This window comes from Caloenas nicobarica, chromosome 16 (assembly GCF_036013445.1).
Source record: "Caloenas nicobarica isolate bCalNic1 chromosome 16, bCalNic1.hap1, whole genome shotgun sequence".
Classification (NCBI taxonomy): domain Eukaryota; kingdom Metazoa; phylum Chordata; class Aves; order Columbiformes; family Columbidae; genus Caloenas; species Caloenas nicobarica.
Genome location: NC_088260.1, coordinates 6,276,208 through 6,294,528, shown reverse-complemented (window position 1 = coordinate 6,294,528; position 18,321 = coordinate 6,276,208). Strand labels below are relative to the sequence as shown.

At 42.5% G+C, this 18,321-nt stretch overlaps 1 protein-coding gene across 5 annotated transcripts in view; it reads right to left on the bottom strand.

Annotated features, from left to right (window-relative positions):
- KIAA1671 (KIAA1671 ortholog) overlaps positions 1-18,321 on the bottom strand; it is a 69,345-nt gene that overhangs the window by 32,647 nt on the left and 18,377 nt on the right. For 4 of the 5 annotated variants that reach the window (XM_065646234.1, XM_065646235.1, XM_065646237.1 and 1 more), the window contains 4 exons: positions 16,448-18,107; positions 15,503-15,596; positions 10,526-13,723; positions 9,752-9,865 (listed from right to left, as the gene is read on the bottom strand). In XM_065646234.1, the coding sequence (XP_065502306.1) occupies positions 9,752-9,865; positions 10,526-13,723; positions 15,503-15,596; positions 16,448-18,054 (5,013 nt within the window). In that variant the 5' untranslated portion in view covers positions 18,055-18,107. Of the gene's footprint in view, positions 1-5,269; positions 5,475-9,751; positions 9,866-10,525; positions 13,724-15,502; positions 15,597-16,447; positions 18,108-18,321 lie in introns of those variants that run through there. The other variant, XM_065646240.1, reaches the window with a different exon arrangement.

Here is an 18,321-nt window from a genome sequence, read left to right as displayed (position 1 = left end):
TTCCAAGCTTCATTCAGGCTTAAGATTTACCTGAGGTTACTTTTGAAGAGAAGCTTTGCACTGCAGTACAAAGCCCTGTCACATCTTGAGGAAAGTCCACGACAAAGAACTACTTTCACCGGGCTCGAGCTGCTCTCTGAAACGCCGTTTCCTTTCAGCGCAGTAAACACGCACCAGCTGCACGAACAACTCTGCTGCTGAGAGAACAGGAACAATAGTGGGAACTTGGCTGCCCCCCAGCACGAGCCACACGGACACAGCCTGGGAAAGCAGGAACTGAGGCAGAACAACTTCACATCAAAGCGTTGGTAGGGAGGCAGTGAAGTTACCTCTGCCTTGTATGTAGAAATGAGGTTTAACCACCCACTTCGGCCTCGTAGCAGGAGCGTACTCCCTACTTCAGACTCCAAGTAAAGGGGAGGGGAGCAGAGACAGCCCAGAATGACACAGTGACTATAAAAAACAAATTACCATGTCTACAAACGGTTACTTCTTACTGAATGCAAACCTTCTTGCACCGAGTTAACCTTGAACACACTATTTTATAAAAGTATTTGACGGTAAATTAAACTTAATACTACACGTAATGATAGCAAACTGCGTTGGATCCGCGGTGCTGCCCCTGCGCGGGCTCTGGCCGGTGCAAGGACGGTGGCCCCGGGCAGCACGTCGGTCTCCGTGGCTGAACAGCACTCCCTCGCGTCCCGACGGGAACCGGCTTCCTCGCCAGCTTCGTTTTGTCTGCTTGCTCTTTGCGGTAACACAAAAGTTAGAATTCCTCTTCTACAGCTGCATTCGGGAACCAGGAGAATGCCTTTCGGCACAGATTTTTCCCTGTAACAAGGTTTCATTTGCTCAGATTATTTGAAAAGAAGATTTAGCCGGTGACATCAGCACAGCAGCCATACGTCAGACACGACCTGGGTGCGAGGAAAAATGCGTGCCTGAAATATGATTGCCCATCATCAGAAGTAAACCCAGTAAGAGAACAGAGCAGACGCTGGCCCCAGGAAAGCCCCAGGCAGGGCACACCAAGGCAGGTACATGCGGGATGACCATCCCCGGGCACACAGAGCAATGGCTGAGGTTTCCTTCCATCACCATCAACACGCTGCCGCGGTGACACGCCGTGGCAACGTGGCTATTATCGAGCTGCCACTTCCTTTGGAATCACCTGATAAAGAGGTATCAAAACCGCTCTTAAAAGGTAGCAACTAAAACCTTGTCAAAACAAACTTTAGATCTTACATCTTACTTAAATACTCCAGTTTTCTTTGGATTTTATAATTATTGTTTAACGACTGTCCCAGCTGGAGGCCCAACTGGCGCTCTGAGCCAGGTCTCTAACATTAAACCAGCCAGGACCATTCTGAGTGTGGCCAATTCCTGGCCAAGTTACTAAAAATTGCACCCAGCACAGTTCGCATCCTGCTATAACCCTCCTCTGCCCCAAGTACCGCAGCGCCTGCTCAAAACCAGCCAGGGTCCCTGTTCTTTCCCCTCATCACCTATTCTGGACCAGATCCAGAGCTCTCCTATCCCTTGCCAGCTCTGTCCCCACTGCAATAAGCCTGGTCTCTGCTCCCCAAGCTGGCTTATGTTACCCGTCCTACTTGTGATACTGGTCATTGTTTATCAACGTGCTCCTACAGTGACCTCAGATACATCAAAAAGAGATTACATCAGCAAAACTGCAGCATCCCACAAAAAGCCCCAGGGCAGAGCAAGAATTGTTCACAACTTTGAGGTGGCTGAGGACAGGAACAGAACCAACTGAGAGCGCTCCACTAGTGGCTGTGTCCACAAGCAAGCCAAAAAAGCTGGTTATTGGACAACGGATGTTGCAAAAGAACAGGAAACCTCATTTCTGTGGCTGCACACCCAGCGGTGACCAGCTCAACAGCGTGACTGATGAAAGCAGCTGGACAACAGAACACTGAGCTGCACTTAAAGGGCTTCTTATGCACGTCAGACCTAAAGATGTCTTGTATCAGGTACAGCAAAGCTCTTCACCAGCTGGAAAGGGATGATGAATAAAGCGCATACCCTGGAAAATCATAGAATCATGGAACGTCCTGAGTTGGAAGGGACCCACAAGGATCATCGAGTCCCACTCCTGTCCCTGCACAGGACAACCCCACAGTTCACACCATGTGTCTGGGAGTGTTGTCCAGTCTCTTCTTGAACACGGTCAGGCCTGGGGCCGTGACACCTCCCTGGGGAGCCTGTTCCAGTGTCCAGCACCCTCTGGGTGAAGAACCTTTTCCTAATGTCCAACCTGACCCTCCCCTGGCACATCTTCCTGCCATTCCCTGGGGTTCTGTCATTGGTCACTAAAGAGAAGAGTTCGGCGCCTGCCCCTTCCCCTCCCCTTGTGACGAAGCTGTAACCGCATGAGCTCTCCCCTCAGTCCCCTCCAGGCTGAACAAACCAAGTGACTTTAGCCGCTCCTCATACGGCTTCCTCTCCAAACCCTTCACCAACTTCATAGCCCTAAAAATACTCAAATATAACCCCTCAAATACTCAAATATAATAAATATAGCACATGGTCAAGGAAAGACTGGCATTTGAATACGTAATTACAATCAGCAGCCAGTTAAAGATGATGATAAGACCGCGACTAGGAGGAAGGTACATGGCAGAGCCGAGAAGGAAGCGATGACGCGGAACACAGAGAGCTATGAATCAGTCTCTGAATTTCAGCTGGACTACAGACGACCACAAAGCATTTGGCAATCAGTGCGCAGTGCTCTGCTTTGTGCTTATCTGAGCATTTGACTGCAGGGGTCCAAATAACAAATGCAGTCTGTAACGGAACATATGACTGAAAGCAACTCGCTAAGTTTGGATTCCCGGTTGGTGGAAGGGGCAGCAAGAGGAGTCAGTGCTGACACCAGCTGGATGGCCCTGAAAGCACCAGGAAAAGGAGCAGCCACCAGCAGCAGCCCCGGGAACACCAGGCTGGGGCAGGACCAGCCGCAGGGTCGGTCCCAAGCGCTGCGAACGGACCCGAGAGGCAGCCTGGACCCTTTTCCCCATCAGCAGCAAAAGTTCTGCTGTGTGCCAGACAGGGTACACGTCACACCACGTCTGAACGGCCAGAATCAAAGGATCGATATATTGCAGGCGTCACAAAAACCACAAGCTTCTGAGAAATCTCTCCCAACAATGAGAACATCTGTAGTACAAAGAGACTATTTACTGAGGGTGAACACAGAGTTGTGATGAAGAGTCCTGCTCTTCCCCCCTCAAAGAAACACCAACCAATTTCACCAGAACCCGACTGTGTTATTACTCCAGCCAGGAACTTGTGGGCTCTTGAACAGCCATCTAAAGACTCAGAAAAACCTCATGCAGCAACCTGCACATCACAACAGTACCTGTCCTATTCAAAGGTCAGAAGAGGAATTAGCAAGTAATTAGCAGACAGCAGGCACTGGGTGGGTCCACCCATGTCCAACAACTCCACTGCTGTGTAGGAGTAAAACAAATACACGGCAGAAAAGATGCGACCTATCAATAACTCAAAATAGTAGCTTTAAAAATTGATTTTCATTATATATTTTTTTTTAATTAAGAGGCAGCGCTTCTTCAGGTACATCAACCTGATGAATAGAGCATCTTAGCTCCCCAAGATAGATTAAATAACACAAAGCTTGACAACTAACCCGGTCATCTCTGGTTACTCCTGATTATAATCAGAGAACTGATAAATATCTCCTTCAGAGCCTTCAGCTGTAACACCATCACAGCAAGTGACAAAACACACCGCTGTGCTTTTCCCCTTAATGTTTCTTTTTTTGACATATATTTAATATAATTAATATCACAATTGTCCTTCCAGTATTTTCTTGCAACACATCAGGAGAGCGCACACTAATGAAAATGCCCACAAAATACTTCAAGGCCTCCAAAAGAGCATACGCACACAGAAAACAACATACCTGCTCTGTTAAAGACTAAAACTGCACAACGAGGTGTCATCCCAGTGATCTTCTGGACTGATCAAGAAGTTTGTTTTGGTTTGTGGGTTTTTTTTTTTGTTCCTGACCTTATGGAATAATCACCATATATATATGAAAGCAAAAGCATTGAGAGCTTTCTTTGCAGATTTCTCATATTAGTAAGCCATGAAGAACATCCACCCCGCATCATTCTGAAGTCTGATATATCACGCTCATTTTTTTAATGTGCAGTTTAAAGAAAACTTGCCTCTTAAAAAGAAAGCTAAGCAAATAAAAAGCAACTTAAATGTCCAAAGACTTCCATATTTTATAACACTATAGTCTCCAACAGGAAAAGATTCTTAAGAAAATGCCCAGTTCAAGTACTCTTCTCTCTCCCAGCTGCAAAAACCAAATTACAGTAGGCAATCTCCTCTCACTGCTGACCAAAGCACACACAGGGCAGGGACTGGAAAATTAAATTCTACATGAGGAAAGCCAACTCCTTGCTAGTTTCAAAATGCACTAGCAAACAGCTAACACTAAAAGGTTTAAAGTGTCAGTGCTGATTACGTGCTGAATTTACAGCTGAAAAAATGGCAAGATTAATGCAGACAATACCACAATCAAATGAAACCTGATATTTGATTAGTACAGAAGAAATTAAAACATTAAGTAATTAGGTTCAAAGTAACGTAGTACCTATTCATAAAGGCTTTAAAAATCAAATTCATCTTTTCTAAATGTGAAAATATCAGACAAAGAGCAAGCACTGTGCAAAAGCAGCCCTTCAAAGCTGGCAGACGGGCACAGTAAAGCAGCCTGTTAAAAAGAGCTGTTCACTGGAGAGGGCCCTCAGGATTGTTTGAGCAGGCAGCGCTCACCCCGACACGCGAAACCTATTAACACAGTCAAATGAAAAATAAGGAAGGAATTGTAAAAGCACACACTTCCAAAGCCATCGGTACCGGCCGTGTGACTGCAGCTGGCGGCGGGGGACAGAGCCAGGGGCAGCTTTTAAACAAATGGGGACAAATATTTCTAATATGCAGCGTGCAAAACTCCAACTCTTATCCTTAGACATAAACAAAGCAGGAATTCCGACTACCAAGAGGGTGTTCTGAAGTACATTCAAGCAGTCTGCACTCATTTTGAGTATTAAAGTAGCCTCTTTCACCCAAAATAAATCCCAAGTTTAACGCTACTATTCAGAAAGAAACTGCTAAATAAAGCCACCACCACATATGAATGTTTCCAGGATTTCTGAAAACAGTTAAAAACATCCAACTTGGTAAGCACGATTACATTACAGAGTACACTTACCCACAAATACTGCAGAAACTTCAGCAAACGTGGGCAGTAATAATACTCCATCTTCCAAAGCAGAAAGCGAACGCTAAACCATCTTCGCTCCAGTTTGCCTCCTCACTCTTCCCCACCTCCAGCAGAAGTTAAAAGCAGACCGGAGCAATTAAAAGCGACATGAATAATGAAGTAGGGTGTCGGTTGATCCGGCCCCACGTCACCGCGCTGAGCTCTGTGCCTTTAACAGATGCTGGGGCTACTTATGAGCAGGAGCTGAGCTCGGGCACCATGTGACTTAACCACTTGTTATTTAGCATCTCGCTGCCTCCATCGCGGTAATCCGTAATGTGTTCGTCCAGAATTAATAATAGCGCTTTGGGTTTCACACTAAAAAGCCCTTCATCTGGAAGGGAAGAGAAGCTTCTAAACCCACTCGGTTTTGCAGGCTGGGTTATGAAACACTCTTAAGGTCGGGGCGGCTGGCGGGGTTGCTGGCTGACCTTGTTTTTTTGGTAATGTACAAGAAAGGAAAAAAAAAAAAGCTCCTGATTTTAAAATAAAAATGTCTTTTGTGAACAAGAAGAAATAGACACAAAGTGTCTTTTTATATGCCACAGGAATGTTCCCAGCAGACGAATACTACCAAAAAAGGAAGAAAGCCTGGGCAAACCGAGTTATTAACCAACACCGGGTCATCCTCCCCGGGGACTGTTTTTAGAAATAGGAAGCAGAGCTAAAGAAGAAACGATGAAGTGATGTAGGTATTTTGTGAAAAAGCAAAAGTGAGAATCATAAAATCTCTATGTGTTCTTACTTTTTTGATCTATGTCCTTTTTTTGATGGGAAAAGCAAAGGTAAGTGACAGAAGCCCATGCAGGGAGGACCCTGCCTGCCTCCCCCAGCTCGGGACAACACGGAGGTGACACAAAACAGCTTCCAGGACTCCAGTTTCCTTTGCTTGAAATTTTGGTTCTGGATCTTTAAGAAAAATACCCCCCTGCTTTTCTAAATCGCCAGCTATAAGACCTTGTAGAGCTGACAAATTGGTTTGATATTCTTCCAGGCTTACTCAGTTTTTAGGCCAACAGAACAATTTGCACATGGTGATTTTTTACTACATCTGCTGCCATCTGGGAAGGATCGAAGCCGCGATATTAGAGGCTTTATATATATTAGAGGTGAGAACACTTCAATGGGCAGGAGAGAGACCTGTCATGGGCAGAACTGGAAACAACTGGTGACCTGTGACAAGCCAAACCATACATTCATCTGCACGTGTTTATAAAATATTTATCTTCTCTCCCTTGCAGCTCATTTCCAAAATATTTTTAAGAGTCAGCTCATGATTTTCTTAAATAAATCGTTCTCCACCCACACACCACAGTCTCAAATAGGCACATCTTTATACGGGTGCCAGATTTTCCTCAAAGGAAAAAAAAACCCACAGTTAAATATAAAATATTTTTTTTAAAAAAACATGCCTACACCAGTTCTACTACCAGAGTGCTCCATTTTAACAACAAAAGCGGCAATTTTGGTTATAAACCATAGTTGCGTTGGAGCTGCCCTGTTTCTCTAGGAGGGCGCAATCCCTGCAGCTCCACAGAGCAAGAGCTCTCGCTGCCATCGGGGGCTGAGCCACATCGCGCATTCCTCAGATGTTAATTTGTAAGACTCCTACCAATCTAGATGATGTAACCAGGAATTGAGGTTTGTGACCGAACGTCAGAGAATTAAAGACCTGTGTCAGTGGTGACGGGATCACTGCGAGTTAGGAAAGACAACACTCGAACACGTCTCTGCAAACCCAGCGCTGCGGCGTCGCACGGTTACTGGGCCTTCTGGGGAGCGAGGGCTGCAAAATAACCCCAGGTCTTACCACAGGCTACACAAACACAGCATCTTTAAATAAAGATACTTACAACAGTCCCTCGAACTGCATCTAAGGTCTGAAGGAAGAGACTCCTACAAGAGCCTAAGGCCCTAAGCTGTGCAGACACGTCCTCTGCCTGCTGGAGCCTGCGAGATTTGCGGCCAGTTCTGGGAGACAAAAATCCCATTTTCCAGAGCAAACAGAAGGAGAACAACTTTATTTTTATATCCGCACCCTGGTGCAGGCAGGGCTAAAGCACAACATAAACTATTTGGCTTCTTGAAGGAGTAAATATTTTCTAGTGGGCAGGGAAAAGTTTTGTCTTCTCAATACTGTCAGCTCTAGAGATGCAAACAGAATATTATCTATTCACGCAAATTCTATTCTGTGTCTTACTTCCCTGTTAGGTGGAAATAGTTTCTTCCTTTAGTTGAATAGGCCTTATCAAAGTGAGAAGGGGGGAATTTATGTTGGAATAGAATGTTTAAGCACTAAGCTACAGTTAGCAGCAATATTTATAACAGTCAGTCACTTGTTAAAAATACACTAACAAACTTACAATCATAAACTTATTCTAACCTCCGAGAACCTCAAACCCAACTACAACGCATCTCTCCACCAGAGGGAAGTATTGAAACGTACTGATGAGCACGGCGACAGCAAAAGTCTCTGTATTTTCTCCAAATGAAAACAAAGGCATTAACCTTGGTGCCAGAAGAGATGGTTCGGTTTTACCTAATCTTCTGCAATATTCATGTGGGGTTTTGGAAAACATGAAAACATGGCAAGTTTCACAGCTCCCAAACACCTATAAAAATAATTTCTCTGCACCTGCTCACTCGCAGTGCGCGTTTTGCTGCCATGGCTCTAGAGAACAGCAAATGCACCAGGATGAGGCTTTGCAAAGCCCACAGAGGAGTAAAGCACCGGGATCCTGCTGAATCCCCAGGGATGCTGGACACGAGAGTTTTTCTCTTTCAGCAGAGCTGACAGCCTTCTGTCCCCATCCCAGCACACACCTGGTGAAGTCAAAGGTTTATTCTGATTAACCTCCCACTTCACAACCAAGTCGGAGAATAAAAGTCATATTTATCCAAGTCCACTACCGGAATAGTTCGATTATTCCAGCACTATTTCTGACAGCACTTTTCTGCCTCGCCAACAAGATCTTTATGCATTTGCACTGTAACCTGATGGCACATCGCATCTGTTATGGATTGAATGATAATTGCCAGTTCTGTAAATAATCCAAATCCTCACTAAAGTGAACATTCAATCTGAAGTCCACCCTAAGAATGGAAAAGACAAGGGGATATCAGCCCTTGGACACCTTCCACAAAGTTTTAAGACTAGAATTAGAACCATACAAACCTGTTTCCAAAACTCCTATTAGGAAACTTGTTTACAAAACCCTTATAGGTTTGGGTTTTTTTCTTTTTCTTCACTAGAAGAAAGAATTAAGTTGTTTTCCTTTTGTGTCTTTTCTGTCTATTCCCTATTAAAGGGCTGGAAATAGCAGTACGAGCCATGACAAAAGCAGGATCTCTGCAGAGGGCAATACATACGGTCACCACACGAGTGTGCTGGCAGACTTGGAGGACAGAGGAGATTTGACCTTGAGACAGTCACTGTAGTTCAGTCACTCCCTTTCCGTACAAGCGGAAGAATTTTGAAAAGATGTGGGACATCCAGATTTTCAAAGACTGCAAATATGCATGTGCAGAATTACAAAAGAGTGCACGCTGAAGTGACTACAGTGTTATTCCAGTGTATCGAACCTGTTTCCGTGCACAAGGTTAAAAAAAGTAAATAAAACAAAGCACAGCAGTTACAGTCCTTGAAAACAAGTCCTTCCAGTCAGGAGGATTTAATCAGCAGCAGCCACGTCTCTCTTAAAATTGTAGAGTTCTGTGCTATTGATATGGTTTTCAAAACAGAAAATTTTGATATTTCATTTATGTAACTTTTGGAAGATCCAGATCTTTGCTTGGTAATTCAGAACAACATCTGGACATAAGCTGCCATTTCCCAACATAAAATTTATTTGTGGGCTAAAGTCAGGAAATCCTTCTGCAACTTAGGAGGATCTCACCCAAGACCTTTAAGTGGGAATTTACCCCCAAAGTATGCATACTAGAGACAAATCAGACTACCTAAAAAGTCAGCTGTTATTCCTCACTGTGTGTTGCCTACAGAAAGAAAATGAAATCCATCATTTTTCAGGCTATGACACAGTTCTATTTGCCTGCACAGTCTTCCAGACAAGATTTTCTGGGATCTAACCCGTGTTAATTATCTAAGCTGAGAAATGAACACAAAGCATAATGATCTAGACCCATCCTAAGAGTCCAGGTTGAAAATTTTCCGCTTAAAAGGAAGAGGAACAAGCTGCACGGTTAATGCTTTGTGTCTGCAGAGCCTGCACACACCAGCATGGTGGCACCCCAGGGAGAAGCGTTCTCTGCCAGTTAAACTCCAGAGAAAGTACAGCTGCTCCTCCTGCTCAGAAGACACACACTTTCTTTCACGGCTATTTGCAAAAAGGAAAACAGCGCTGAGTGGAGCGAGCCAAGGGGCACCTCCCTTATCTCTGCCCCAGCCCAAGAACCTCCTCCGAAATAACATACCGGCCCCTTCTCTGCCCTTCTGTCCTGATAAAAGCCGTGGGGGCTTCTTGGAGCAGAAACCGAGGAAAAGTCTGTTCTGTCTGAACTCTGCTTGGTCCACTCTTTCCTAGAAACCTGTTAAAATAAAGTTATATGTTGTTACATATATGTACATGCACATATATGTGTGTGTAAAATGCCCTTTTGAAAAAAAGAGGGGAAGTTCAAAGCTGAAAATGCAAAATGAAAGCAAAAAAAAAAATAATAGCCATCAACATCCGACTGGCTATGCATTAACACATTAACCTGTCACTATGTTAAGGGAATCACTTGCATTTCACCAAAGTCAAAAGCAGCAGTGAAGTTTCACATGCAAATAAGGGCCACTCACCCAGTAAAAAATAATTTGCTTCCTTGAGGAAAACAACTCCAAAAAGATCAGTGTCGACAACTTATAAAATAAACACGAACTACTTCTTCCCAAATAGTTACAAAATTGCAGAGTTTACAATTTTACATCCTAGGTTCAAGGCATTAATAAAATAATATGCATGTTTTAAAGCTTTTTCAAGCTCTCTATGGAAACATCAATAAATGTTTACACACTTGAAACAAAAATCTAGTCATCTAGTACAATACAAATTCCCCAAGAAAATGAAACCCAAAAGGAAAGGAACTGTATTGAAAAGCATGTATCTACTCCCTTGCGGCAAAGTCCCAGCCAATGCGTAACAGAAGCTCCTCCTCACTTTGAATTCTAGTTACAGGAAACACTGAGATGGCACTTGGCAATACCTTGTTATCCTCGTAGAAGAAGGATTCCGAGTGAGAGGACACCTTGCGTCTCCAGCCCCCGTCCGCGCTCTGCAGCGGGAAGCTCTGCCGGCCCCGGGACGGATCCTTCCTGCCCCAGACCTCTGGCACCAGCGGGACGTTGTCTTTTCCTTGGCGGATCTTCTCCGAATAGGATCGTCTCAAATCCGAGGGTGCGCTTCCTAAACCAGATGTAGAGCTCTTCCAATCGGTTTTACTTTTTGCGCTGGAAGGGTCGTTCTTACTTGCGTGGTCCTTGCTCCTCGTTACCAAGCTCCTCGTGATATTTTGGCTCCAATCGCTTTCTCGAGACACCTCCAAGAACTGTTCTTTTGTCACCAGCTTCTTCTGTAACAGCCCATCATCTGTCTTTATGGACAACCTGGAAGCAAAATTCACTTCCAGCTTTTGGTCCGTACTAACTGCATGTACAGGCTGTACCTTGTCAACCACAAATTTTGAGCTCTGGCTCCTGGAAGTTAAGTTCACTTCTTCATCTTCATCAACAATAAAAGTTTTCTTTCTAGTGAAATCCACAGGTGAATTTACAAATTTATCTGAAAAAAAGCTGCTGGGATTTCCCCAGTGGGGAGGACTGAACTTTCTGTCTTTAGACTTGTGTTTATCAATTTCAGTGCCACAGGGTTCCAGTTTCTCTTTGCTCTTTTCATTCAGAACTAAGTTCTCTGGCCTGCGGCACTCTTCCGCACTGTCACCTGGTTTGTTATTAACAGAACCGTCATCTGATCCCTTCCGCTCTTTCCAGCTATAGGAAGAAGTCGTCCTATCTGACACATTTCTTTTGCTCTTTGTTTTCTCCCTACTAAATAAACTGTGATCTTCAGACAACTTATCTTGAATGTTACTGGCCTTCACCGATTCTTCTTTATATTCTGCCATAAGCGCATCAATATCGAGAATTTGGGATCTGTAACCATCCTCAGCCTTCCTTCCAGAGAAATCATAATTATTTTCACAATTTTTCTGGGGGACTAGTTCACTGTCCTTACCTAACTGTGCGAAATGCAGGGGGGATCTGGGTTCACGGTAAGAGGAGACTTTTCTTCTGCTACTTTTCAGATCAGTTGGAGCTGTATTTTCCAGATCCTGTTTTAACAGGAAAGCATCAACATCTAGAATTTTCTCTTTAGAATGATCCAGACCTCTGTCACGATACTGTTGGCTGTCTTTCCTAGATACACGACAATTACCAACTGCAATGTTTTTGGAAAAAATATCATCTTTGTCTTCTTCTTTGACCCAATCCCTGCTAACATGCACTTCCCGTGAGTCTTCTCTACAGTTCGTACTTGTCGTATTTTTATTTGGCTGCTGCAATAAAGGTTTAGACCTTCCAGGAAAAACAGGGTCCAGATTAATTGTTGCTCCCCCACTTGACCTAGAAATTGTATTAGTTTCACTTGCGCTGGGAGCACCAACAGAGCTTTTCTCTTTCTTGTTACCAGGAATCTGATAAGTCACTGCAAAATAAGTTGCCTTTGGCTCCAAGGCAGAACTCTGATTTTTCAAGCAATCGTCAGGACTGCCAAGGGCAGTTTGGTTTGCTTCATTCCCTTCCAGCCCTTCTTCGCTTGTTTTGCTTCGTTTTTTATTTGAACCTTCATCCAACTGCAATGAATCTGTGCGACTCAGCCTTTTGACATGCTCGGGAGTGAGCCAGACGACTTCTTCCATCTTGACAGAATCCTGAGGCAAGGTCCTCCGTCGCCACCTTTCCGAAATCTTCAAGTCAGAAACGCTACTTCTGCTTCTCCTGACTTTTTCTTCTGGATCTATTATTCTGATTTTTTCGCTGTTTTCATGAGCTGTACTACCTAAGCTAAAGTTTTGTTCTTTACAATTTAAGTCTAGACTTTTCCTTAAACCAAATGCCCTCGATTCCTCCTTAATGGTTCGTACTTTCGTATCAGGATGTTGGCTACTGGAAGATTTACAGAATTGCCCACTTGAAAGCACTGAAGATGACTGGACCCCTTGTCTATTTGTACTTGTTGAAATAACTTCATGATCAAAGTTGGTTCTGAATTCATAGCTGTCCGTCCCACCTGCTCGAAAACTCCTTTTCTCAGAAGAGCATTTAATCATATCAGACCTCTCTGTTTTATCCATGGAAGAGACTTCACTCCTATTTTTAATTTCAGAATGCAGTTTGTTTACTTTTTCGTTCATTCCCAAATATTTACTGTTGTTTGCAGAATAAGGTCTTTTCTCAGCTATTAATACTGGATCAGTTTCAGTTTTCTCAGGATCTGTTTTCTGTTCAGGTAAAGTGCATTCACTGGAGGAAAAATCAGTACATTCTCTCAATACAGACTTGCTCGTAAAACCTTTTGTTTCTCTAGCTTCTGAAATAACATTAACTTCTTTCAAGTAGAGAGTTTTACTATTTGTTCTCAGTGACTGACCAGCATGTAAAACATCCTCATCATTTTTATTCTCTTTCATAGAGGATTTTCTAGTTCTGAGTGTCATGGCCTTTTTCTCAGGAGCCATCGTAATGGCTTCACTAAGAGCTCTTTCACCACACGTCTGAACGATTTCATATCTCGGCTCTATTCTTTGGTACATTAGAGAGTCTTCTGTATTTTTAGGAGTGGGTTTTTCACTTTTCTCAACCAAAGATTTTTCTAAGAGAATTCCCGGAGTAATTTTCTTGTCTTCACTTGAACAATCTGGTTTTCCACTTTTTTCTGCATCTGCTATATGTTTTGATAAATCAGGTTGCTTCTGATACTCCTTTTTTATACTGGTGGTGTCCTCCACTCCTCCCATCCATGACCGTCTGTTTTGCCCCAACGTCACCACATCACGCTTGGCCTCGAGCTCGTTACCCGTTTTCAGTGCAGCATCAGTTCCAGGATGATCAGCAGCAACGTTATGTCTCTGAACATTATGGTCGAACATGGTGGCTCGGACAGTTTTAATGTAGGTCTTCTCCACAAGTGCGGTTGGTTTTAATTTTTTTTCCAAGTTGCTTGTGAACGAGGCAGTATTTTCACTTTGCTGAGAAAAATGCTGACCATCTCCGAGGAAGCTTCCTTTTCTCTCTAGCTGATCAGGTTTATTTGTTATTTTTAAAATCTGCCGGGGTTTCCAAGGGTTCCCAGTAGCGTGCGCTTCAGTGGAATCTGTGCCATCTGCAAGCTTGATGTCCTTACTCTGGAAGAAGAAAATCCAACAGTCAAGATAGTTTATATAAAAGATGTGTAAGAAAGTTTATTTAAAAACTTACTTGTGCCTACTCTGGGCGATGCAGCCCGCACAAGTTAAACACACTCCTGTTCCCTGAACACAAAATCCCCCCAGACAATGGTAATGTAAGGAAATGTGTACTGCCAGCTCCTGAATCTGGATTATAACAGAATTATTTCACGGCTTGAATTTTACCCTTAATAAAAGGCAGGAAAATATGCATGAAGTGTTGATACGTGCGATACGCACGATTCTGTGAGCTCCTGAGCTCAGATTTCACAAGACATTTTAATCTGCGGTGAATTTATAGCCACATTATACTCCAGAGAAGGCAACACATGCAAAAATAGGACAAAACTTTAGAAGGTTTATGACCCCAGCTACCACAGAAACATTTGTGAACATTTATTTTGCAAGCCCTACAGAAATTCAAGTTCAAAAGCAAAGCCTAGAAGGAGGCACCTTCAGAGGAAATCAGAACTCATGGGAGGCACCCAATATACTGTACTTTGTCAAAATTGCCTTTTCAAATATAGCTGTTCACTAACGAGACTGTTACGTGGTCAGTAACTGCAAAGAACTTGAAGATCTGAGTAAACAGCACAGCTGGAGCTGCTCAGCTAAGAGGAATGTTAAGGCTGAGCTGAAGTAAAAAGAGAAAACATGAATTAATATTTACTGCCAGTTCCTTACTATTATCTACTTGCAGGAAATACAACGAGCATCCTGAAAGCTGTTATTTTGCATAACATTCGATGAAAAAGCACAGCGTGCAAATAAACAGAATCAAAGAATACTCCATAGACAAGAGTTTAATCTTCAAGTTTTGAAATGTGAAACTTGGACTTGACTTCAGATTCTCTTTAAAAAAAAAAAAAGCTGCAGAAAGTCAGAAAATTAACACCAAAGATTTTTAAATCTGGTCTCTATTCTTCTAGGCACAGCAAAGTAATTTTTTAAATCCTACTTCATTATCAGATTCTGAAAACAGCACTTCCATTAATGGAAGATTTTATTTTTAAAAACAAATTTATCTTCTTTGAAAAGAAATTAAACTACAGAAACTTCGTATTTGGCTGTTAGTTTCCTTATCGTATATTCCTATCTTAAACCTGGACAGAAAAAAATGAGAACTCACAAGAAATACCCTTAAAACTACATTAAATCTTGAATACTAAAAAGTGTCAGCAGAGAAGTTATGTTTTGCGACACCGAGGTGTTGCTTAGAAACAGAGACAATCTAACAGCTTTTACGGCAAATCAGAACTTTCTGGGTAACAACTTAGTGTCAAAACTTCTGAGTTTAAATGTTATTTAGAAGAAACGTACAGCATGTATTCAATGAGTTGTGACTTGGATGAGGAAATGCTCAAATGCAACGCTTACAGAAAATAAAGGATAATCACTGCACAAAACCACAACGGCCATAGTTGATTCACTGTGGGTTTTCAGGCATTTAAAGTCCCTTTAAAATAGTACATTAAATACTTCACACTCCATAACACTGCATGCATTTAGCAGCACGTGTATTTAACTTCTTAAAAACTCAGCAGACATGATACCCCCATACTTCACCAGCGTGTCCTACAGATGGACTTCCACAAGTAAACCTATTAGCACTGTCATTCTTAATATTCTCAACAGCCATTTTAAAGTCATTAATTGATGCGGACAGGCCGGACGCAGGATGTTCTCTGCCTTCTAACTGGAAACCTCACTGGAGCGCACAGCGGCTGATTTGCTTACTTTTTGATTTTCTTGCATCTCATTGACAGAGTCGTTTCTAGTTTCAGGAGATTTCTCAGGCTTTGCTTCGCTGTTTGATGTCAGACTTGAAAACCTAAGACAAAAGATTTCTGTTACTTCTTTTAGTCCAGTTACTTAGGAGGTATGCTTCCTACCAAAGCAAACTGGTAGAAATTATCCCATCAATTATATTTCTTAAAGGGGAAACATCACTATTTCATGTTGTAACTAACTGTATTTGGTGGTTTAAATGTATCTAGACCAAAGGCTTCTTGTTTCCTGAAATATGGTTAGTGATGCAGCTCATGTCACAAAACAGTTTTTATGACTCTGAATAATTAGTTACCCAACTTCGTACTGAGAGAATAAATTTGATCTTGGGCAAAATCTCTCTTTACTGTTTCGTTTTGTTGTTTGGGTGGGCGGGTTTTGTGGTTTTGGTACGTAAAAATCAGCAGATCTCCTATTACTCCAACAACACTGCTCACTGCCACAGCTTAGGCAAATGGGCAGTACAGACATCACAGATATTTAGACTTTGACGGCAAAATGAGATTCCTGTCTGGCCAAAAACTTGATACTCTATACTGCTGTCAAAGACGTGGTAACCATTCCTTTGCTTTCAAACAAATACATAAGCTTGCAGTCTACAATGCTCACCTCAAGATTTCAAAATACATGAAACTTTGAGGATATACAGTTAAACTAACATGCAAAGGTCGCAATATTGACAGCGTTGTTTTTCAGCTGTTGGCAGGGTATATTTCATTACATTTTCTTTTTTGTGGAGTAGGAAAACACGGGAAAGAGACTCAAGAACAAGAGCATAAAAATAATTACATCTAGTGGAACCAAAGCATTTAGTTACTTTACTGTACTAAAAGAACAAGTTTTACTGAATGAGACTAAGTTAAGAGGATTAAATAGAACGTCTCTGCAACCTACATCTTTGTTAAGTCCGCAGAAAGTGGTCGTGATTGAAGTGACCGGCGTAGATTTCCTGGCTTAACATCGGTATTTTCTGTTGTCAGTTCTTTGATTCTCTGCTGGATGTTCACGCATCTGTTTTCCTTCTCAGCGGTTGACGGGAGCAGCTCTGTGTCCACTGAGGTACCGGGATTTTCTGAAGTAAACAAACTAATGTGCTTTTTAACACTGCCTCTGACGATATTGTTCTCTTTTTCCGAGGAAGTCGCAGGGCTTTCACAGCCTAGAAACATATACGTTTCCTTTTGATCTGGTCTTTTCCCCTCCTTATTAGTTCTGCTTTCACTAGTGGTTTCATGGCTTCTTTCGGACCTGTGCAAGTTAATCATTATTTCTGGTTTTGTCTCAATTTGTTCACTTTTAGATTTAAGCTTTGTTTCCCATACGTATTTTCCATTACTTAGGATGCCAATGTCCTGACTACTGCACTTCAAATTTGTTTTAGAAGAACTGCCTTTATTAAATTCAGTTTCTTCAGCTTTTGGCTCCATTTCAGACTGGTCATGACAGCCCATGTCAGTAAATGAAGTTATCGATACATTCTCCTTGCTTTCGTGAGATGAACAAGTGTTCTTGCAAGGAGAAAGATCTTTATGTTCAAACTTTGCTGTCAGGTCCATGGACAAAGGTCTTGGTTTTCTAACCCAGGATTTCTCTGTAGGAGATTTTTCCTCAGAAGCTTCCACAGTCCGATGTTTTTGATCTCGTAACGATTCCAGAAAAATAGCAGATACTGGTCTAGGTTTTGGCCTTTGCTGCACATCAGCAGAGAAATCAACTTTACTGCTGACTTTATTTGCATCATCATTGTTTTTCTCCCCTGGATGACCTTCATAAGCATCTTTTTTTTCCCCACTTTTGAGTGAGTTCCAAGAGACTGGTCTAAGGCTGGAGGAAAGCGACATCTGCCTGTGAAGAGACACTTCAGGGTTCCTGGATGTCTCTGATGGCTGAGATGGTTTCTCCAGCTTCGTGCTGCACTGAAGCTCTTTTGTTTGCACAGTACTAAATACTCTGCACTCATCAGCAGCCCTTTTTTCTTGGCCCAGGCTTACCTTTGATTGCTCTGTGCCTGCTGCCTCAAAAAGAATGACAGTATTTGCACTGGGACCAGTGTAGAAAGTCATGTTTGTGACTACTTCACTGCCAGCCTTGTTTTCATTTTCAATTACTTTCTGATCTACTAACGGAGGAACGTTTCCACTCAATACCTTAACGGATGACGTTTCTTCAGTGGCCTTTCTGATAAGGCTGCTTGATCTGAAAGCTGGAATAGGTGGTTTTACGTTTGCAAAAGTATCTGAAGATTTCTCTTTAGAAAAAGGCTTTGGGAAGAGTCTTGGCCTTGATCCTAGCGACGGCATCGTGGCAGATCTCAGAGTGCTCCCAAACTGGTTCTTCTCTTCCAGACTTAGTGATGCTGGAGGCTCCTTTGTCTTGTTACTTGCATCTGAAAGCACGCTTACATACATACGCTGCGATTTATCCTCTTTTCTGATTTCATTTAAGTCAGGTACTGTCGTCAAAGACGCCAAAGTAGAATTTATTTCTACTCTTGTTGCCATAGTTGGAATTACACATTCAGCAGAATTGAAAAAATCCAGCAAGGAAGAAGAATCTGCAGAAAAAGAAAGAAAATGCAAATATTCATGCAGAGTCAGCAAGAACATCAAACAACATCATTCTAATTGAAATTCATAAGGTAGCTAAACCCAGATTAAGGTGCCTTTCAGATATGCTGTTTACAGAATGTATCACATAATGAAAGACATACTGTTCCTTCTCCTCTAAAAAAACCTGCAAGAAACACCATTATTCATTGATTAGGCCTA